Source organism: Limanda limanda, chromosome 12 (genome assembly GCF_963576545.1).
Source record: "Limanda limanda chromosome 12, fLimLim1.1, whole genome shotgun sequence".
Taxonomy (NCBI): domain Eukaryota; kingdom Metazoa; phylum Chordata; class Actinopteri; order Pleuronectiformes; family Pleuronectidae; genus Limanda; species Limanda limanda.
This window is the reverse complement of record NC_083647.1, coordinates 18,200,285-18,223,348: the sequence shown is the minus strand read 5'-3', so window position 1 is coordinate 18,223,348 and position 23,064 is coordinate 18,200,285. Positions and strand designations below refer to the sequence as shown.

The following is a 23,064-nucleotide window of genomic DNA, read 5'->3' as shown; positions in this document are numbered from 1 at the left end:
AGGCGTGGCCCGTACTGTAATTACCGATTAACCAATGATAAGCGTTATATATATGCATATTATGACATATCCTAAAGGGGGACATTTAAAGTAAAAAGACTTTCAAAATGCATTAGAGCCAAAAATAATTGTACATAAAGAAGTTCAGGTAGACCTATTTTAAAATAAAGATATTCAGAGTTCTAATATTAAGTTATTGTAAACAATATTATTTTTAGTTTGGATCCGGTGCCTCCCCAGAAATAACAAACATTAAGATTGAATCCACCAAATAAACATCCTAATTGTTTCTAAACTTGTATTCTAACATGAATGTCTTTGTAATTGAAACAGTGTTGAATGTTTTTACTGGTTTTAACAGCGTTATGAATAAGGGCCAGTTTATACAAAATCAATAACAAATGACTTTATTTAAAAGTTGGACAAATCCTCAGATTTATTCCTGGTGCATTCTGCAGGAAGTACATGGCATGCAAAAAAAGCCCAGAGTAGCCCACAGTAACAATAACGCTGCAACTTTGAACACTCCACATCAAGACAGGTTTTGAAATCACCGTACTTTTACCGCCGCTCACGCTGTAAATTCCCTGAATACAGTTCACACAATGATCATCATAACAGTCTTGTGTGTTCCAGAAAAATTATGAAATGAAGGAAAACAGCAGTGGAATACTATGAAGCCCAGACAGAACCACTTTCAGGAGTCATGAACTGAGGAGAGCCGACAACAATACTGATCAAGTCTCAGGTCACCTGACCTCTTCTCTGCATCCCTGCCGCCATCTTTTCTCCTCCCACTGGGGTAACGAGCTGTCTGGGTCTGTACAGTGAGCGGTTGTCTCATGATTCCAGCGTTAACTGTGAACATTGATTGAGGGCTGACAGAACACAGAAGCTAATACCCATTTTAGATGTTTACATTTCACTCACTAAACAACTCAACTGTGTGATGGGGATCTACAGGTGTGTTTGAAGACTAGCACCTTCTCTCCACATGTAACGGTTTTATAGAATAAGAGCTAAGTTTCAGCTTTCAGAGCTTCAGCAGTTGTTGCTCAGGGCCTCGAAAGTGTCATGTCACAGAAGCAGCAGCTCACAGCTTTTCAAAGATCACGTCTCATCTTCTCAGTGCTGGAGAGCTGCTTCCACCCAACGCTCTGCTGCCGCTCTTCCCACACGACTCTGCTGGCATCTGCAGCAGGTCTCAAGAGAAGAGAGTGGACTCAGCCGCCGCCATCCAATCCAGCTCGATGGCGTTCAGCTCAGCAGCGTGAACCTCTGTCGCCTTGCTGTGTGTTTGCTGTACTCGTCTCAGAGTCGGGGGGGCTTCATTTGGGACAGGAGTGGTCCACGCTGGGCTGGTGTTTGTCATACTCCGATATGAGCTTCTTGATGTGGGCCAGTTTGTTGTGTAGATATTCACAGCGGAGCTTGTCCTGGTTGTAGTTGGGGTTGGACTGAAGGGAAATGAGGAAAAGGAAGCTTGATTATGTGATAGAACGATAGTGGAAGTGAACGTCATCTGCAGCAGTGGTGAGATCAATACTGGCAAGTATCTGGAAAGTTCTTACCTTCTTGATTTTGCGATACTCTTGAACAATTTGATTATGAACCGTCTGCAAGAGATAAACAAAGAAATAACAATGTAGTAAAACTGATAGACACCTGCCTGCATGTGTAATTTTATTCAAATCAAACCAGAATTTTACAGTAAGGTTTATGAATTGTGAGCGACAAATTAAAATCCAAATTTGTCATATTAAATGCATCATTTGCATTATATTCAAAGCAGTCATTATTTTAAAAAGTATGGCTAAATGTGCTACTAGTTTCAGATGGGTAGGACAATAGTAGGACAAAGGTATCAGTCACGTATTAGTCATATAAATAAAAACAACATTATTACCTTGTATTTGTGTGATTCCTGGTGAAGCTGTTTACGCTGTGTGTCCAACTCCATGAACTGCCGGGTGACACCGTCGATGCGAGCGTGTAAATCTCTGTACTCATTGTACTCCTTGTTGAAGTCCTCTTTGTAGCTCTGCCTCTGGTCGTGGTTGCCAATCACTGCGTACGTCCTGTGAAGGGAGAGTAGAGAGACATAACTGTCTGATTAATCTACTACACAGTGCAAAGTATTAACAACCTGGAAGAGGTTTGTATCTTAAAAAGCTTGAAGGACAGAAAAGCGAGTCCCAAACAACTTTGCATTTTAACAAAAGTTGAATACAAGAGTGGAGCAGATCAGCTTTTCTAGCAAAATTTCCAGAAACTTAACTTTCCTCTGTTTGAGCTTAACTTTCTTCTAGAGGATTATAATTTATCCTCCAGTTCCCACATCAGGGCCAAAGCCACAGGAGGATTAAACAAATTATTCATCTGATGTCTCAAAGGTTTGACTTTGACTTTGTGCATGCATGCAATGTTGTGATTTCCTTATTGGTCAAAAGATCTCTCAGACCATTCTTAGCCACAAACTAAAAGCAAACCAAAGTAAGATAACTGGTTTGGAAAATGCCAGCTTACTTGGCCAGTCAGTGACTTTAATGTTCAACCCCATATTCACAAACATTAGGGAACGGAGTTTCCTGATCTCTGGAGAAAAGCTTCAGAGGTGGAAACATGCTGTGTCACATCTACCAATAAAAACATACTTACGATAAATAATCTGCTGGTTCATCGTCCACTTGATGCTCCGGAGATTCGAACATTATTTCACTTGGTTCTGAAAGAAAGAAGAAAGAAAGAATGCCAAACTATTTTCCAAATACTGACACACTGAGGCTTGAGGTCACAATGTAGCAGCTCACAGCACTGACCTGAGCAATCCAGCAGGACTTTGCTTGGGTCGTCTGAGCTGAGATCTTTTCTACTTTCTTTCGCTCCCCTACGCCTCTTCTTCTCCTCGCCTGTTGCGCTCGTCTTGTCTCTGTGTTTGTGTTTGCTCCTCTTCCTTTTTGTTGTGTGTCTGCTCAGATCAGGCACTACCAGAGGGGACGGGGGGCGGTCAGAGTCGGGAAGGGGGAGGTCTCCTGGGCTCTGCGCCTCCTCTAGAGCACAGGGAGACGGCTCGAGCCTTTTAACCACCTCCTCCTCCTGCTGACAGGCGACTGACAGGGAGTCAAACAGCTTCCGAGGGTCAAGCGAGTTCTTTATCTCGTCAGCCGCCTTCGCCTTGGCACCGTCTTTATGAGACACTTGTTCAGAAGGCCTCAGTCTGGACTTGGCACTTGGTGGTTTACTGGACAGGTGGGAGATCCTGGGCTTCTTGCTGGCCAGAGGGTCGGTGTATTCCTCTGGCAGGGAAGGTTTTGGACGGTGTGCTGGGGAGGAGTTGGGGGTGTCTCGCAGGGGGCTGACCTGGGCCTCAGGGGCAGTGAGGAGGTTCTGCTGCGGCTGAAAGAGCCTCCTGCACAGACAGTGATACTGTGCATAAAACCTCATATTCAGTTATAAACACCCTTTTTATTTATGAAAATCAAATAGTCTGATGAAGGTCAATTTGCTGGTTAGAGAGTGAATATCACATAAACAAATTCTAATTAAAAGATGAAATATAAAGGTCTGTTGCCATTTAACCTAAGAAATTAGCCTCAGTTTTACATCTCTTGAAAAACTGCAGAAACACAAATTTCACTTCCTAAATTGAACTAAGAAAAGAAGGAAGGTGCCCGCTCTATGGTTTTAATAATAAATGTACGCAGAGGAAGAGCTCCTTTTGACTCTCCAGGCTTTCTGTTGTGTTTTCATGCTACAGAGTGCTGAGTCGGCAGTCTGCATATACAGTTACCATTTAAAAAAACATTTTTATAACTGTTTCTTGTGCAATTTCCTCAGTTGAATATGGGGGCCCATCAGTCCTCGTGTGTGTTACCTGACAAGGATTCTTTTAAGAAGCTGCTGGTCTCCTGTGCTGTAGCCTGGCCAGTCCTTCTGCAGGTCCTTGTACAGATTCTCCCTCAGCACAAACGTGTTGTCTCTACTGCTGAGTTGTCCGACCTGCGAACACAGTTACACACAAATACACACAGAAGTGAGAAAGGATTTTGTTTCAGTGAACAGAGTTTCATCTGTTCCTTAACACAGTTAAACATTTTTGGGTCGGTTTTATCTATTATCTCCATATGTGTCTAAAAATCCACTTTACACATTAATGATATTTAGTTTCACAGCTGAAAAATAACATAGGACAGCAGCCAAGTGTTGTTTTTACAGTCCCTGTGTTTCTCTGCACGATCTTTCTTCTTGTGTACTTTCACTGAAGCCTGTATTTATCGCGGTAAAACAGGGAAATAATCACCTCCATCACTACGGAGTCCAGCATGTCCTTGTCCTCTGCTGAGAATCCGTCTTTCTGCAGCCTCAGGATTAACTCAGGCCTCTTGTACGGCCTCAGAGCCAGCAAGTGTGTCAGCCTCTCCCTGAGCGGCCTCTCCTGCACATCGCCCATGCTCCTCCGGTTCGACACACAGGCAGCCTTCTTCAGCTTGGACACGCCTCCGCCCCCTCTCTTGATGTTGCCGAGGAAGGTCTGGGATGACGGCCTGGGCTTGGTCAGGCTGGCCAGCGCAGGCGCCGGGGCTCGCACCGTTACCTTCTTGCCTGAGCCGAGGAAGAAGGAAATCACACATCAAAAGACGCCCGTTCCCAAATAAAGCGTAAAATATCTTCAAAAAGAAATTTCAAAGGGATGTGATAGGTTTCTAATATCAAAAGGTGACCTTGTGCTGTTTTTGTAAAGGTTTTTTCCCCCAAATGTTGCATTTCTTGAACCTTGTTAATGTGTATGATCAAAGACAGAGAGGAAGACTTGGTGCATCAGCATATTTGTCCTGTGGCAGAACCGTGGATGAAAGAGAAAAAACCCCATTACACCTTACAGGAAACTCACATTGAGGTTACTAAGAAGCTGCTCTCTAATTTTGGAAACAACAACACGGTTGCACAAGTCTGTAGTTCTGTTTTTTACACGCTTCCCCTGAACTGACTAAATCCTCAGAACTAGTGTGTATGTGCTGTATGTGCTCAGTGAAACATGATGATGGTGGCAAACGTATCTGTTTAGAAGGAAGTGGTTTGGTGGTCATAAGTAAGATGACAGTGGTGACACAAAAAGAAAAAAACCAAAATCACTGGTTTGATCATGTGTGTGTATATTTGCATGGCGTGTGACACAGATCACTGTCCCTTGTTCGTAGAGACCCATGTCAAACCACTGAACAATTTCCTGCACAGTCACAATTCTGTATGTGAATGTGCACGTGTGTGTGCGCTGTATAGAAGGTTTACTCAGTAGAAAAGAGACAAAAGGACAAAATGCTGCAGGAGGAAACACTGAAGACTGCTGTCACTGGTTACCACACATGTTGCTATGGTGACCAATGCAATATGGCTGACTGCGTTTTTCTTTCTTTGGGATTTAACCATCACAGTCAGTGTTATGCCTTAACCGTTGTATAACCCAGCACGCAGGAGTGTTTGCTGTGTCTCCTACCCTGGAAGCGCCCCCCCTGTTTGATGACGATGGCCCCCCGGCTGCGTGTCTCCTCCTCAGCTTGGGCCATGCTCTGACGAGCCTTATCGTACGAGTCATCTGTGGCGTTGACTGTCATCTTCTTCTGAATCACCCCGAGACAGGACAGCTCTTTGGCAGCACTGGGAGGAGGAGGAGGAAGAGGAGGACGAAGAGGAGGACGAAGACAGTGAGTACAGATGGAGCAATCAGGACTCCTTCTACATGTTATATATTTCACAATAAACACTCAAAACATTTCAGTGCATACCTGCTTCTCAGGTGAAAAGCACGACACACACTAATCTGTAGTTATTCAGGAAACAGCTACAAACACTGTTAATATATTCTTGTCAAGACTCAACAGTTAATTTGATGCCTAACTGTGAAACTTGTGACGAGTTCACATCTCCACATTTCCAGCTTGTGAGGCCTTTTCACGGTGAGTCAGGAGCTCTGTGTTTCCTCTGGCATTTAAAAGATGCGTTGCCAGCGGGGTGACTCTCACACAGCAGTAGGGGAGTGGAGACATTTTGAAATATTGAAACTCATTCCCATTCCCAGTTAATTCTATTCATAGACTACAAAGTAAACATATAATCATGTAATCATGTAATAGCTTGAGACAAAACACGCTCACATCCCTCATGAGTGGGTTCTGAATTCCTTGTTTAGAGTGAAACGTGCAATCTACCCTGTATTTATCACATGATTGCTTTGCTTGTTGCCTCCCAACGGAATTTTGCAACTTTTCTTCCTGTAAACTCTGCTGAGTACCAAGGATCTACGTGTTGTATTTCCCCCTAAAATGTAACTCTGACATCTGAAATCGTTATTCTGACAAAAGGTTACTTGTGTTTGATCGGTGCAGGTGATTTATTGCTCTGTGCTTTACCCTGTGCTGAGCTGCTGGACGCAGTCAAAGCTTCCATTAGGATTGTCACGGGCCACGTTCGTCACGCCGAAGGTGAACGTCCGGACGTCATCTCTATTCTCCGAGCACGGGATAGAGATCCTCTGCAAGAAGAATAAAAAACAAAGGATCAGATACAACATCTTTAAAATGTATGAAACCAAAATTATTATTATAAGTGATCTGCAGATATGAGCCTTTCGTACACGTATTAGAATCAGTGTTTCTGTGATGACATGTGCCAATAAGAAAACTACAATTAAACGATGTGTATTGATGTTTATTTTCTTAATTCATTTTAAATGAGTCGAGCCTCACATTTCTATTGCTATAAGGGTTTGATAACAATAATTTTTACACTGGTATCTCAATATTTGTATAGCAATATAAGCATCGGCTCTGAAAAATACATCTTGGCAGAGCAGCTCTGCTTCTTACCCCTTGGTTTCCATTAAAGCAGATAGTGGGATGGGATGAACAGCCCTGAAAAAGATAGAAGAAAAAGTGTTAAGTCACAATTAATAATCACAATTTAAGTGACTATTTAAAAGTCAAACACGTGACAACATCTGACCACGACCAGATGCAGCGTCACTTCTCTCTGGGGTGAATCCGCCTGGAGGAAACTGCCGAGGCCACGCCGACACGTTGGTGCTCCGGACGGAAAATGTGCGATGACTAGAATCTAATTGACCTTTTCATGGAGGTGGGGGGGGATTTGTGAGTCCACCTGTTGATGCGTGCACAGAGTGATGTGGCTTCCAGCACAGAGCATGGAGGTGTGTGTGTGTGTGTGTGTGTGTGTTTTGTCTGTATGATCAGGCCAAGTGGTTTATGAATAGCCACTCTTAAAGGCTAAATAAAGAAAGTAGGTATGTGCACTGCAACAGTATTGTGTGTGTGTCGGTTTTCAGTTTTGCATCAGGTGTTTTCCACCCCTCCTTCCTGTGCATCTCTCTGTATTACAAACGAAAGAAGGGATATGACAGCAGCCCGGGTGGTTTTATCAGAAGAGAGCTGGTGTTACGTTTGTCCTCTGAGGAGTTTCCTGTCCCTGTTACATGGAATTGCTGAATAGGGGAAGTGCACATGTGCTGTTCTCTGGTCAGGACTTCCTGCAGCGTCTGCGTCGTTTATGATTCACTGGATCAAAATGTTTGATTCCGATTCTGTCCATCTGTCAGCGTGGATTAAAAACTGGCTGCAGCTCAGGATACGTTTGGCAAACAATGATAAGTGCTCCATCCATCAAATGCAATCCCATCTTCCTCTCCTTCCCTTCTCTCCTTTCCTTGAACGAATATGTGTGAATGGGTTGAAGGTAACCGGCTCGGCAAACTCACCGAAACTGACATTCGTATACTCTCACCAACTTAATCAAGCTGACAATTCAGTAATAATTTCCCTAACGCGTGCATTCGTTAAATGTCGGGTTTCCGCTACGTTAATTCCCGCTGATAAGGAACGTACGCGACAGCCAAATTTATTGTGCATTTGTTTGATTTGCTCTAGAGTTTATGAGTATTTACTCCACGAGTCGTAACGTGACGCACACAGCCAGGACTTCAGGGTTAAGGTGATGGGGGGGTTCATTAAGCGTAACCGCGGTAGAAGTTTGAAACGATCGTGATACTGATTAGAAGTCAAGTCGCCGCAGATTCTTTACCATCAACCAAATTACCAAATCAGGAATTGTACATTGACGATGGGCGTTGGACATACACCCCCCCAACCAGCCCCCCTTCTGTGTGAACTGGGGGGCCCCTGGTTGAGAGAAACCCTCGAGCCGCCCCTGCCTCCTCCAGTCACTAACACTTCCAGCTCCGTGACGTCGAGGCCTTTTCCAGCAGCATCGTCTCACAGGAGAGTTTCCGCATTATTCTTACGCAACACGTCTCCACGTCGGGGACGGAACCGGGTTAATTACAGACAAACAACAACAACACAACAACCACAACAACAACTCGGTCTCGGGCACAAAGCCCCAGCCCGCCTCTGCCCCCCCTCCTCCTCCTCCCCGTCCACCTCTCTCTCCCGGAAGTGTCCGAGTTAACCCTGATCCCGGTTGGCGGCTCGCCTCCGGAGCCTCTCATCATGGACCTACCTTCCCGGTGTGGAAGCAGCCGATGGCTCTGGCCGCGCTGTCAGTGAGTTTGACGTGAAACACGGAGACGTTGCCCCCCCCGCGGCTCGGCTCCCCGCCGGACAGACCGTAGCTGTGGTTCTCCCTCAGCGCCGCCATGCCTCCTCCTCCTCCTGCTCCTCCACCTCCTCCAGCCGGGCGTCAGGCTCTCTCGGCCCGCAGCGGACACAGACACATCACCGCCCGAGCACCGGCGCCAGGATCCGGGAGAAAAGACGAGCTCAGCGCCGCCGCCAAGCGCGCTATTCTGGAGCAGATCGCGCTACGTCATGACGGCGGGGCCGAGGAGGGATCCGATTGGCCCGCGGACATAAATAAACCGTGACGTAGGGCTCACGTAAGCGCCGCTGCTCCTCCTGACCCCGCCTCTCACACGCAGGGATTTTCTCTGGTGGCACTGGTCACGTCATTTCCTCCAGGTTTGTGTGTTTTATGGATCAGAGAACTTCAAACATTTCATAACAACAGAATTTCATTTCATTTTGAATTAAAAGATTGGACATAAACATAAACAAAAGTAATGCATGGTTGTGTCTCTTCCAATTGTGTAAATAAAACAACAACAATTGGAGAAATCCATTTTAGAATTGTACATGGTTTGTGCCTATATGAAACAATAATCGACACGTTTCTTGTAATTGACATTAATGTAATTTCTCTAGTTTCTTTAGTGTGTTTTTTTTTGGGGGGGGGGGGATGGGGGTGAAACTATAATAAAAAATTCACCCAAGAGTTCCTTGGAATTCACAAACTGGGCCAGATAAACTGGAGTGAAGCATGTTTGTGACCTTTAATGACGAGATTAGAGTAATTCCTTTGTTAGACATAATATTCACCCATGTTACACAATAGTTGCCAAATGCATTGAGATTGACGTAGATGCATCTTTTGTGGAACTGAGCCTGGAACAGTCATGCGTTGTTTCCTCACTGTCCCTAAACCTGTTTGTCTTTTGGGCGACACGAGTCGACAAAGAAAAAGACAATATCACTAAATTCAAATGTAACAACAAGCCTTGTAATCGGTAGATTTCATATTAGTAAAGTCAGGTTTTCTAAATTCTCCTCAAACTTTTATCTCATTAAAGGATTGAAGTTCATTTCTACATGGAGACATTAACTAAATAGTGAGCTCACACTGTTTTACATCACATCACATTCTGTAACCTTGGATGAAAAGTTATTCTGTTATATTATCACATTTGAAAATTTCATTTATTTATTTTTGGATAATCAATATAATGTGACTGATATTCACTTTACTGAGTTTGATAGATTGAAGTCAGAAAATGATGTCACTTAATTCAAGGTAGTGCTGCTTCCTCTAGACGAGACCGGAAGCTTATATAGATCTAAAAATTATTAATGATAATATGGTAGGAATGACATCATCATAATCTCACTATGAAGTCAGATAAAGGCATCATATAGATAAGATAAGATTAGAGACACAACCTTTTCTCTTGTTCAGCTTCAACTTTCTGTTTGACCTACGTTTAGTGTTTGTGTGTTTTTCCTGATCTCATCACAGACACAGGCTCAGAGCTTGAATCTCTTTCTCTCTTCATGAATTCATTCAAGTCAAATTTATTTATTTCACGGAACAGCCGCTCCACAGAGAACAAAAGGAAGAGACAAATACTGGATGAAAAAAGAGGAACGAATGCATTACAAAGTTTACATATTCAAAAAAGCTGCTGAGAGTTTATTTTTGTGTGTGTGTGTGTGTGTATGTGTGTGTGTGTGTGTGTGTCTCTGGGTGTGTGTATCTGTATGCGTGTGTGTGTGTTTGTGTTTGTGTGTGTGTGTTTGAACCCAGACAGTGGCCACCAGGCAGATGAGGCCTGTTTCAAAGCCGACACATATCAAAGAGTGTGTGGGTCTTTGTAGTGCAGTTGACATTTTGGACTGGAAACTGTTTTGAACGCTCTCTGCGGGACGAGCGTCCGCTCTCCGCCCAGCTGGGACAGAGAGGACAGATCGGGACAGACGAGTCACCGACTGAGGCAGCGGATGAAAGGTAGTGTCCTCGCAGGTCAGCGGAATGAGGACGGGAACTTTTCAATGGGTCGAGGAAATGATGGAATAAACATAATGAATTCTCTCTGCAGCCACTCTGAATAAATCAAGGTAAGTTTCAGATTTGCTTTGGGTAACTGTCCATATATCACCCTGCTGATTGCATATGTCACGGCCATGTTGATTTTTAAAGCATCTATAATAACAATAACTTTCATTTTCATTGAATACATTGACTCACTATGAATGATGCCTGTTTCAAGCTTTTTATTGTAATTAACAGTGAGGGACAGTTTGAATGAGACAACCACGACTACATTTTACCAAGAATTTAAATTTCTACTGTTTCTTATGCATTTCAAACTTTCATTTAAATTATTTTTGTAGGGGAATTGTATTTGTTTGTGAGGAAAAAGGCCAATTTAGTGAAGAAAAACACCAAAAAAATAGGTCATTAAAAACTATAATCATATACATTAAAAAATAATACTATTGAGATAATATTAGGATCACTGTGCTATACAGACCAGATTTTATGAGACACAGTTGGTAAAAGATGTGATCAAGTGAAATTGGAGTAATCAAATTCTCAGTGTTTTCCTCCGGCCTCTCTCCAGGCGATGGCGGACCCCCTGTTCGACTGCAGCCCCCTCATCAGTGCAGCAGCCTCAGGTAAGCTCCGGCTGGTGCGCCTGCTGGTGGATGGGGGGGCTCAGGTCAACGGGCGCTGCCCCCAAGGAGAGACGGCGCTGCTGGCTGCGTGTAAGGCCCTGAGAGGAGAGCCGGCCGGGCCCGAGACAGTGAAGCTCCTCTCATACCTGCTCCACAACAAGGTCAGACCGCACCAACTGATATTTCCAATTTCAACCCAGAAAGCACACACTTAAATCCAATTTTCTGCATATAAGTCTGAATGTAAGCTCAAAGAGATATTGATTCAAGTGCATTTCTAATGCATAATAAACCTGTACCTGCAGTAAGAGCGGTATATTTTTAATGCATAGTAAACAGGTTCCTAATGTATCAGCTTGCGTCCTCGTCCAGCGACCAAACTGTTCCTTTACATTTTGGCTCTGTGGAGCAGAACACAGTGTTTCTCTGAGGGAAGAGACTTCAGGATTATACAGAGGACGAAGCATTAGAGAGCAAGTGTCTCTTAAAGTGTCTCTCACTCGAGAGGTTCGACAGAACCCAAGAATGAGAAGATCACAAGATTATTAAAAACTTGCAATAATTCTAATGTCTTTTTTTTTTTTTTTGATTTCTGAACATGTAAAATACAACAAGTTGTCTGACTCCTAGTTTACACTGGGCCTTTACCAAGGCTTTATATGATGCTGTATATGTGATGCAGGAGTTATGTTCATGTTATTAAGAACCATTTAATGTTTTCTTTTCTTTTTTCAGGCAAATCCTAACGTACAGGACCGTGCCGGCCGCACCGCTCTGATGTACGCCTGCATGGAGCGAGCGGGAGCTGCGGTGGCTTCCACCCTGCTGTCTGCAGGAGCCGACCCCAGCATGGAGGACTACTCCGGAGCCTCAGCTCTGGTGTACGCCATCAACGCTCAGCACCAACCCACGCTGGAGGTCAGTCAGGAGAGGGAAGGAGTGATCAGGGGAAATGGAAAATCTAAACGAGTAAGGGGATAAAGAGGAGGGAGGGTAGATGGGAAGCGAGAACTTGAGTTTTAATGGTTTATAAGGACGTATAAAGATGGTGGAAGAAATAGTACATGTTACTACATGTTTATTATATAATAATATATAATATTGATATTATCATTAATGTATTAGGAGTGTTTTAATGTTGTGAGACGATGATGAAGTTATTTACAATAAACAAGAACTATGCATTCATCTAAATCTAAACCAATGCATCTTTGTTTATATGTTTATTATGTGTTTTGGAAGTGAATTCTTGCATTTTAAAGGAAGTCTTTTTTTTAGCTGTCAGATAAATGTGAACTACTTGAATAAAACCGTATTCCTCTCTAAATTGTAATGGAGTAAAAGTATACAATATTTTAACATTTTTATTTAAGTTTTTTTCCTCTTTCAAGCAATGGTCAAAGATCCCCTCACCAGTGCTCATGCTCCACAGGTGCTGATGGACGCCTGTCGGGCCAGGGGTCGTGACATCATCATCATCACCACAGAGGTCGGTGTGAGCGGAGGCCAAGTGACCAGACGTTACCTGAACATCCCCCCCTCCCCCAACAGCTCACCGGTGTCCTGCATGTCCCCGTCCGACATCGTCCTAAAGACGAGCTCGCCCAGCTCACCTGAGGGAGACAACATCTTCAACTTCAGTGAGTGAACCTGTTCAGTTGGAAGAATAATAATCACTGTCACTGCTCATAACACCAGGTCATTTCTATAAGATTTAAAGCAAACGTTATGTTTACTTCGGAAGAAACATGTCAGCTTTGAAAATATTCAGTCATTCTCCCGACAAAGGAAGTTGTGTTTCCCCCCTGTTCGTTTGTTTGTTTATTTATTTTGTTTGTTAGCATAATTACACAAAAACTCCTGCATGTTTATCCTCAAAACCTGGTGGAGAGATGGGATATGGATCAAGACAAAAACATGACCTTTTGGGTGGATCCAGGGAATTTTTAATATAATTTTATTTTAATATTTTGAAACGAATTAATGGATCTTGATTAGGAGGAATTAGTCATATTTAGGCCACTGATTGTGTGAAATGTGGGGCAGCTGGGTTTTCTAAAGGGACAGAGATATGTATTCCACTGTTGTACTTGTTAATAGTCACATTTCAAAATACTAGCTATAAACTGTTGGAAGAAAAACACAACTTTCAACCAGAGAGGGCAGGTTGACTAAAAATAATCTCACCACAAGGCCCATTTTATTAATCTCTTACGAGGTGAAGATTGAAACTTCAAACTCAGCTTTTAAACATTATCTGCAAAATCCATCTTCTGAGGACAGGTGTTTGATCTGCTAAAAAATCGAACTTCTTGGAAAATTGTTTTGTCAAATACTGCTTTCATTCTTAAAGGATTGATTCTCTAGAAGCCCGAGAACAAAGGTCCATCTGTGAGGAATCTAAATTCAACAAAAAACTTTTTACTGTAAAGTGGGGGCTTCTCCATCTTGAGGTGGAGATCAGATCTATCTGTAAGTGTCAGACTCTCCTGGTTGCTGGTTGTGGCGGAGCAGTGTTTAATAAATGCGAAGTCTAGACAGAAAATGAAAATGTGTTGCCAAGGTGAGATGAAGTCAACTCTAAACGGTGCATTACAATAAAAGAAACTGCACTTCTTCTACAGAAACTGACACGTAATCCGTGAGAGAGACCGAGAGGGGGGGTTCCCCTACAAGAGGCTGGTTAAGATGTTGGCAGATTAGGCAAAGTTTCAGAATAAAACTCACCTTGTCTTCGAAACACCTTTGCAACATTCTTTTTTTGGCCACACTAGAGACAGGTTAGTGGTTGGGCCACAGTCGAGACTTGACTATCTGATGATCTATCCCACTGATCCACTGACTTTACCTCTGTCTCTGTAATCTGGATCAAATTTTAATTGTCCAGAGCGTCTGTTTTTGTCTAACACCCAAATTCTAAATCCAATGTTAATAACACTCCCAGCAACTTCATGGTATGTTCAGTGTCGCCATTTTGACACTTTTAAAAATGTTGTTCTCTGATGTGTTTCTGTGATATTTGCAGATCAAAAGAAAATGTTTGAAAACACACACACAAATATCCCCACACATTTCAAACATCCATACACATAGATATATAAAGATGGACGATATGACAGCTCCCCAAAAGTGAAGCCAAATCATCTTGATCGTCCCCTGGTGGCTGACTGCAGCATAAACCCTGCCTTCTCCATGTTAGTAGATGGAACATGGACCAAACTAAAAAGTCAAACAACACATTAAATAAATTCTTCTCAAAGATGGTTTCTGTAATTTTCCCATCAATGTTTGATCTAATGTTCATTTTTCAGTTACGTTTGGTTATAATTGGTTATTTTATGCAACAAAATGATTGACAGCTGAGGGATACATGCGATTGGTCGGTTAGGAAAGTAGGAGAAAATGGAAACGTGTCATCCATTGTTATATTCAGTCTTTTTATACAAAAAAAAAACAACATGACAAAATAGCATTCTGAAATGCTAATTTGAGAATTGTAGATCATTTTTTTGACTTTTTCAGTCGATATATATATCAAATGATGTAGACTCTACTATAGTAAGGAATGACCAGCACTACTTTACATGTGATTTACACTCACACACTGTGTCTCATCCATCAGCTAAGAGAGGAAGCAGCAGCAGCAGCAGACGTCCCTCCTGCGAGCTGAGTCCACTGAGCCGCTCTGACACTCCCAGACACAGAGTGTTATCTGAACCATGGCTGGCCATTCACAACCTGGCCTGTCTGAACAGAGCTTATGAGGAGGGCACGAGGGAGAGGAGCCGGCAGGAGGAGGAAGGCAGAGAGGATTTAGGACGAGGGGGAGGAGGGAGCGAAGATGAGAGAAGAGAGGATGAGGATGAGGAGTCACATTTCCATCAGGTCAGGGTGGAAGAAAGGAGGGTGAGCCTGGTTCACAGAGGGGATGACAGACATGGAGGAGAGACTTTCCACAGGGGCTGTGAGGATTTCCCTCTGAGGGTCTCTCAGCCCGGGCCCCCCCTCACAGAGGCGAGCTCCTCTCAGGCAACCATGAGCCGACTGATCTCCAAGAGGAGTCTGACTCCAACAGGGTCAGCGCTGGATCACCTGACCCATAGGAGTTCTGTCACTAAGCTTCCTGTCTGCCCATCACCTCACTCCCACCTCCGCAGGAACACCCTCCCCTCCGTCACGGTGGTCCCGCCTCCCCTTCACCTCCCGCCCTTGGTCCACCAATCAGACTCTCACCTGCAGGTGCCGAGCCGGAGCACCCTCGCTAAAAGCAGGAGCATGGTGTTTCTCCCTCATCCGCCCTCCACACCCTCCTCTTCATCAGGAGCACCTGGGAGACGAACACTCCTCCCTCCGCTCCCCCTCTCCCTCTCTCTCACCTCCCTGGTGGCTCCTGCGGCCTCCTGCTGTGGTGAGAGGAGCAGGAGGTCACTGCGTCGTCACTCGGTGCAGCTCGACCAGATCACAGGAGACAGGACCAACCACATGGGCCTTCACGACTGAGACTCCTGCTGGAGGCATCTTCATCCCTCTGTAACGAGAGGCTTCCACATGAGGAATGAATCAGTCGCCATAGTCCAAGGATAGATTTGTTTCTTTATCTGAGTGGGATCAAATCTCGTTGGATCCTCATTGTCAACTATACATTTTCTTATAAGCTCAAAATGCTTTAGAACTATAATTTATAGATTAATGTAGAAATCTAATGTTTTTGATGATCAAAATGTAGAGTTTGTAATAAAGAATCAGGAATATGTCAATAACTCAGTGAGTATTTGCCAGTTTAGATTTTTCTATCAAGCTTAAATGAACATTTTCGGGGTTTTATCTGCTTCTTGTAAATGATGGCCATCAGCAATTTGAAGATATTTATCAGGACAATAAACAGCAATTTCATTTTTGGGAAGTAATTATTTGCAGCCCTAGGTATAGCTATGATCTGAAGGATTTGGGATATATATGCTTCTCTCAGGCCGTACACAAAAGCTTGTTATGAGGTTCACTTGCTTTGATATATTTAATTGTTATAGAATTAGTACAATAAAATGAATACAAATGTAATTTCACATTGAACTGTTTCCTTGAAGTGTGACTGATGCCACAGTTTAACGGCATAAAAACAGAGAAATTAAGGGTAAAATGTAAAAGGTATTTTTAAACTGGGGCATCCAACCTTTTTTGTTTCTTCTCAAATATAATTACTCGTAACTCCTCTTCCCAGGTCTATGAACTGAGAACCATTCAAAGGGATTTATTTTTTGATTTATTCATTTCATAAATAATTCCCTTCCTTGTTATCTTTTGACCCCGAAGACATGTTGGAAAATCCTGCATAATCAATTTTCTTGGAATACAGATACTTGCCAGAAATCTGTTTTTTGCACTTTCCGCACTAGGATGGTAATTTCAACAGAAAAAAAACAAAAACAGTATGATTTTGTGGAAATAAATATATAAATGCACAGATGAAAAAATGCTTCCGTTCATGGCAAAAGGAGTGAAGTCATTTTATTTGTTTTTAATATGTATCTACAACAAGGGGGACACAGGCAAAAACGACTGACAACTTGATGAAACTTAAAACAAAACCAAAAAATAAAATAAAAAAAAAACACATTTATTATCAATGCAGTTTTCCCACCTTTTTTCCAATAAGCAACATTTTTTTAATCTAAAGAAACTTTACAATATAAAGAAACATACGAAGAAGGAACCTCTTATTTTACTACACGAGACATTTAGGATCTGAAACTACCCTAACATGAGATACAAAGCAACTCCCCAAGGACAGGCTGCCTCATATTCAATACTGCTTTGTCATCAAGAGGGAAAGAAAAAAAAAAATTGGAGGAACTGAACGGAAAAATCTTTTACTCCCGCACCCCAAAAACATCCTCTGGTAACCCCCCCTCCCCCTGAATGTTACAGTATTATACATCAGCACAATAGAAATACAGAAATGATCAACGTTGTGACAGCTTTACTTACAGGACAGAAAGATAGAGAAGTTTGACTGCATTTTATACAACAGTATTTCAAAAGTACAGGGGAGGAAACCGCTGTTCCTCCTCCCTCTACCTCTTCTTCGCAAACAAATCTGTCCATAATTTTTTTTTTCTCTTCCTCCTTACTTTCCCAAACATTTCTCCCGCCCCATTTTTAAATAGATTAAAACAAAAAAATTCCTTCATAGTAAAGTCTGTACTCTGGTCCCTGGTGTGTTGGATTGAGAGCCAGTGTCCTGTGTGTGTGTATATGTGTGTGTGTGTGAGACCTGGTTGTGTTCAAAGGGTAAAAGCTGAGATGCAGTGCGTCGGAGGTAAAGAAGGGACAAGTTTCATTTTCAAAAGATTTACCTCTTTTACTCTGTTCTGTCAAATGGTGAAAAAAAAAGCCCTGATGTGGTTTTTCTTTGCAGCCACAAACGAAACCGGTTTCCAAAACACAGAGGCAGGGGAGTTTACGTGTGTGTGTGTATGTATGTTTGTGCATGTGTGAGACAGCGAGTTAGCGAAGAGTTCACACACGCTCGACTACAAAAATCGTCCTCCTACACCCCCCCGACGCTACAGCCCGGACGCACAGTAAAGCCCCAGGTTTCGGTCTGTGATGAGGTGAAATAGCATAATAGTCTATAGCAGCTCCAGTTTCTGTTTCTCATCATTCATATTATTTCTGAGTAAAAGACACAACCATCTCTGAACAAATACACACAAGTTGCCCCGAATCAGCGAGTTTTTCTGATCCACTGTTAAGTTGTGATCTGAAATATCAAAACATGTCAATGATATCAAAATGCATTTTACAGTATTTACAAAAAGAAACTAAAGTCGAAAAAAGATGAAGAGTTGTACAAATGAAATTAGAGAGGGGTGAAGTGTGGGTGGTTGTGTTGACGCTGGCCCGCTGGAAAGGTGAGAGAGAGGGGGGGGGAGGACGGAGGAGACGAGATGAGCGAAGGGAGGGAGGCCACTCGTTACAGCCTGCTTTAAAAAAAAAACTAAACACCCAAGGATCCGACCGGCAAAGAGCCAGAAGTCCTTTCACCAGGAGCGACCGCATGTACGAGAACAAAACGTCTGCAAGCTACACAACTGTATGTGTGTGTGAACGCAAATCCCCCCCCCCCCCAAAAAAAGCACAGACATACATCACAGTGTGTTCAGGACTCATCAGCAAACGAAAAACAATCCGAGTGTTCACTACAAGTCAGCAGAGAGACGATCAAATGCAGTGTACGTTCACACCGGAGTGAGCGGTGACCGAAGTGGGCGGCGTTAGTGGAAGCAGCATGAGTGGGGGTTAAAAAAAAACAAAAAACCAACAACAGAAGGTGGACACTTGTGATTCAGCACCTTTAGGGCTCGGAGAGACGGGGCTGATGGCGTCAGCTGGAGATAAAGAGAGGATCTGCATATTTACACGGTTGCTACTAGTTCTGCAGTTAACAAAAGACCAGGGATAACACTTCGAAAGAAAAAGTAACAATGATTTTAAACGACAAATTAGGTACATAAATAAATAGAGCTGTGCATTTCACTGCATGGAAGCTACTAAAAAAAAAAAAAAAAAAAAGGAGCCACTTCTTCTGGTGTGAGTTAATGAACAAGTTCACAATTTAGCGATTTTAAAGAAACCTGTGAAAAACATTTTTAGAAAACAGGCCCGATCAGTACCACGATGGATCAAATCTCACCTGCAGGGGGCAGTGTTACACAGCGAATAAGTTCAGGTTTTGTGTGCACATGTACTGACTTCAACATAATCATGTGCCCTTAGAAACAACAGAAATTAGAACCTAATCTTAAAATGATCATAGCAATATCATTAATAACAATAATAAAAATAACAATGATACAATACATACACAAAAAAAAAAGGAGTGGGGGGGATAAAGAGTTCACCGATCATCACGACACCTCTGTTCAAAATGTACAAACAGGGTGAATGGTGTGGGTGGGGGGGCGAAGGTTGTTTAGTCCGACCCTCCACTGGATCTGTCGGGAACAGCAACAACAACGGGAGGAGAAAAAAAAAAAAGACGATAAAAAAGTCGTAGTTGAGAAGCTTCCAGGCAGCTGCAAAGAGACTGAGTCCTCGGGGGGGGGAGGGCTGTTCTGTCCAGTCTCCTCTCTCCCTCTTTTCTCTCTGCGCTCGTCCTCCGTCCCTCGCTCATTGTCTAGACCCTGACAGGAAGCCAGGGAGGCCAGGGCCGGAGTCAGAGAGCAGGCTCTTCCTGTGGCTCTGTGACTGCTTCCTGTTCAGACCGCCGGCCATCTTGCATGCTCCGGGGGGGCCCGTCTTAATTAGAGTCCCAGCATGCTCCAGGGCTGTCCCGGAAGGCTGCGTGGCCGTAGAGTTCCCCAGTGAGAAGGTTGGGGGGGGAAGGGAAGGGGAGAATAGCGGATCCCGTGTTGGCGGAGGGGAGGAAGGGACAAAAGGGGGTGTATGTGTATGTGTGTGTGTGTGTGTGTGTGTGTATGTATGTGTGTGTGTGTGAGAAGGTGGTCCAATCCGATGTGACGTAAGGATTGAATTGAAGAAAAAAAATAGGGGGTGGGGAGGATTAAACAAAAATACAAAAAAAAATAAAAAAAAGTAAAATCACACACTCATCGTCATGTTGGGTGAATACTGAAACGAGAGAGAGGGGGGGAAGGGGGAGGAGGGCACAGATGAGTGGATATGTCACTGACAACATTCAAACACCAGAGGGCGCTCAAACCCAGCAAAGCTGGAGGAAGCACAGACTTTGGTTTTAACCGTTCTCTAATAGGTCTGACTCCAATGATCAATAATGCAATAATTCAATCTCTGAGGAGAAGAGCTGGGTATCTGACCTCTGGAACTTTTTTAGTAACAAACTTAAACTTAAATTTATTGATTTAAATAAGAATTTGGCCTATTCTGTTTTCCCTGAGTAAACAATCTTGTTGACCACAAGGTATTCCTCAAATGGAAGAAATGCAGCTCAGTCAAATTGGAGCTCGACTGATGATTGGCTGATAATATCAGACAATATGAACCTTTCATAGACATAAGAGGATTATTATTTTACAGAATTTGAATTATTTTATCCATGTATTTATTTCTTAATACAAGTAATTCATATTTGGTTCTTTCCATTTATAGCTATTTTATAATTAAGTTTATGTTAAACTGTGAAATCTCATGTGTCAATTATATTTCTTTGAGTTTAAAAAGCGAAATTTTCGGAATCATGGCCAATATATCTGTATCAGATATTTTCTATCAGTCAGACTCTATTTGAAACGATACCCAGGCCTACTGCTCATTAGTTGAATCAAGGTATTAGGGCTCAGACATAATTCCAGCCTGAGCACCCTGTGGCTCTGCAGGACAAGTTAGAGACACAATCTTAAACAATGCAAGGGAGCAGTACCATCCGCCACCTGCTGTGCTCCTAACTCCTTATTTACCCTAAGATGTAACTTGCAAACGTATTTTCACTGAAGAGTACATCAACCATAATCACATCACTGACACGGAGGGCACGGAATGATTCCTAAGTGAGAAGCAAGCGGCTGTAATGCAAGCAGAACATCAGATGTTTGGTACAGCCCTGTTTTTAACGACCGTTTAGACTGATTGCGTTTTGCATTTTTAATTTTCAGTGCCGTGTCCCAGGCAGGATGAAGTCTGTGCTTAAGCAAGAAGTAGCGCTTAAAACTACAGGTCAGAGACGTGACCCAGATAAAGAGATATTTAGTTCTTGCTGTTGCACAACGAGTTTCTGGTTCTGAGGGGATCTGACTGCACATGAAATCAGCTCTAATAATGTGATGTGTCATAATCATCACGGAGATAAACTGTTTGGATGCGAGATGGCGAGTGTGAACTGTGCAGGAAAACTAGCAGGTGTTGCGGTTCTTTATTTGACTGTGGTTACCTGTTGAATGCTGGTGCTCTCTATTTTAACTTATGGGGACCACATGTGAATTTGGCATTCCTTATTCTACTTTGTCAGGTTAAGCTGTGTTTAACGATTATAGGGCCTACGACCAAAAAACCTATCAATTGTAATCATCACCACTAACCAGCGTCAAAACTAAAAAAAGGGACAAGACACAAACTTTACCAGAAAAATACTAATACTGACAAATTCAGGTGAACCCTCTGCTTGCATTCTTCCACTGGTTTATGTCAGGGCGTCAAGGAGAACTGTTAAGGGGTCGTGAGATGCCATTCACTCGCTCTACTTACACTTTCGCTTTGGAATGGGTTCAAGAAGTTCCCGCCCATTTCGCCGTCATCTCTCGGCGTTCCGGGAGGATTGTTCATGCCCCCCATGTTATTAGGAGAGCTCTGGAGGGAGAGAGAATGGGAAAAAAATACTTACATGTGCACATTCAAGCGTTGAAACGTCATGATTATATATAAATATTTAAGCCAATCGGAAAATGTAAGAGAATTTTACTCACCTTTGGCAACCCATCCATATCCCCAGACCCTGAGAACGAGGAGGAGAGAAGTTGTTCAATTGTTCAATGTTTCAGCTCAAATTTGTAATTTAAAACGTCACTCTGTTTTTAAAACCAACCTAGTGATCCGTTCATGTGGTGTGGCTCCATGGCTCCCATAGCTCCCATTGGTCCGTCAGGCCCAGGTCCCATAGGGAACTGTTAAAAAGACGTACATGTGAATGATTGTGACCTTTGTAGCTCAGAATGAAGTAAATAGTATTATTTTACAGATTCAATTTCAGAGTGTGGCAGCGTTGTGTTACTCTAATGCTGAATCCTACTGGAGTCCGGTGAAGTGGTTCAAATCTTATTTGAGCTGGAATAATTGTGAAAGTTGTGTAATTTTTTGTTATATGAACTTCAAACACATGCAAGACTCACGTTGGGTCTGTTGCCTCCTGGTCCGATTGGATTCATCATTGTATAGATATTTTCACTGGAGTTGGTTGAATCTAAGAAATCAGAATAAAGAATTTAGTTGCTTGCCTTGAGGAAGATGATGTTGAATGTTTACATGAAAAATTTAAAGTGATTTGTTGGGAGAGAGGGGACAAAGTCATGCTTGTTTAGTCAGGGGGAGACAGATGGAAGGGACGTCTTGTGTTAGTGGTGGGGACATAGTTTGGTGACGCACCACCTGGGCTGGGCATGATGGGAGTTCCTGGCGGACCCCCTCCTCCTGGAGGACCCTGTGAATCATCAAAGATGGATGTCAGAATGACACTGATCAGAAAATCTTCATCAGTACAATAGCAAAAAATGATTCTACACTGGTTTAGATGGATTTTAAACTCACCACATAGTTTCCTGGAGATGAGGAGGAGTACGCTATCTGCAGGAGAGGAAACAGAAAATCAGAACTGACTGTCAGAGGACATGAAACCTGCAACACGTTTCATTCCTGGAAATGTTTAAAAAGTTACGTTGTAAGTTTTCAGAGAGTTTGTACTTTTGTCTATTGAATATCCCTTAACATATCTTACAGGAAACTTTTCTCTAATTTCTGTGTAACAACACAACAAATGTAAACCTCTCCCACATGTTTGAAAAAAGCTTTAATTTGTTCAGCTTTATAAAAACAGAATTCAGACTCACCGAGTTCGCATTAGGTCCTGGCCAAGGCCCTCTTCCTCCGGGACCCCTGAGGGGGGAAAGGTAAGGAGAAGGAAGAGGAAGGAATTGAAGAGAAATAAAAAAAGTTAGGGATTGTTTTTAAATACTTTAAAGAAGAGTTGAACTTGAATGTGTAACGTACATGTTCATTCCTGGCATGGGACCACCCATAGAGTTGGGAGGAGGTCTCATGCCTCCATAGTTCTGTAAGA

The 23,064-nt window shown here is 42.9% G+C and overlaps 3 protein-coding genes across 3 annotated transcripts in view; 1 reads left to right on the top strand and 2 right to left on the bottom strand.

Moving 5' to 3' along the window:
* Window positions 1-391: 391 nt before the first annotated feature.
* Window positions 392-8,840, bottom strand: LOC133015418 (RNA polymerase II elongation factor ELL-like). The gene is made up of 11 exons (XM_061082609.1): window positions 8,530-8,840; window positions 6,864-6,908; window positions 6,408-6,529; window positions 5,495-5,655; window positions 4,301-4,602; window positions 3,875-3,999; window positions 2,820-3,409; window positions 2,659-2,725; window positions 1,907-2,078; window positions 1,572-1,616; window positions 392-1,457 (listed from the first exon to the last, which is right to left on the bottom strand). The coding sequence occupies exons 1-11, from the start codon at window positions 8,665-8,667 to the stop codon at window positions 1,329-1,331; spliced, it is 1,896 nt and encodes a 631-aa protein (XP_060938592.1). The 5' UTR covers window positions 8,668-8,840; the 3' UTR covers window positions 392-1,328.
* A 2,366-nt stretch (window positions 8,841-11,206) lies between these two features.
* On the top strand, window positions 11,207-15,832 carry LOC133015097 (ankyrin repeat domain-containing protein 34C). The gene is given in 5 exon segments (XM_061082224.1): window positions 11,207-11,419; window positions 11,994-12,176; window positions 12,691-12,898; window positions 14,394-14,409; window positions 14,888-15,832. Coding segments are annotated over 5 exon segments (1,491 nt in total). The 3' UTR covers window positions 15,759-15,832.
* A 3,936-nt stretch (window positions 15,833-19,768) lies between these two features.
* Window positions 19,769-23,064, bottom strand: part of zgc:110158 (uncharacterized protein LOC553590 homolog) — a 34,356-nt gene continuing 31,060 nt past the window's right edge. Inside the window, exons 10-18 of the mRNA XM_061082570.1 lie at window positions 22,995-23,056; window positions 22,835-22,880; window positions 22,536-22,571; window positions 22,374-22,428; window positions 22,121-22,191; window positions 21,817-21,895; window positions 21,698-21,726; window positions 21,480-21,581; window positions 19,769-19,889 (exon numbers count right to left, since the gene is read on the bottom strand). Of these exons, the coding sequence (XP_060938553.1) occupies window positions 19,860-19,889; window positions 21,480-21,581; window positions 21,698-21,726; window positions 21,817-21,895; window positions 22,121-22,191; window positions 22,374-22,428; window positions 22,536-22,571; window positions 22,835-22,880; window positions 22,995-23,056 (510 nt within the window). The 3' untranslated portion in view covers window positions 19,769-19,859. The remainder of the gene's footprint in view (window positions 19,890-21,479; window positions 21,582-21,697; window positions 21,727-21,816; window positions 21,896-22,120; window positions 22,192-22,373; window positions 22,429-22,535; window positions 22,572-22,834; window positions 22,881-22,994; window positions 23,057-23,064) is intronic.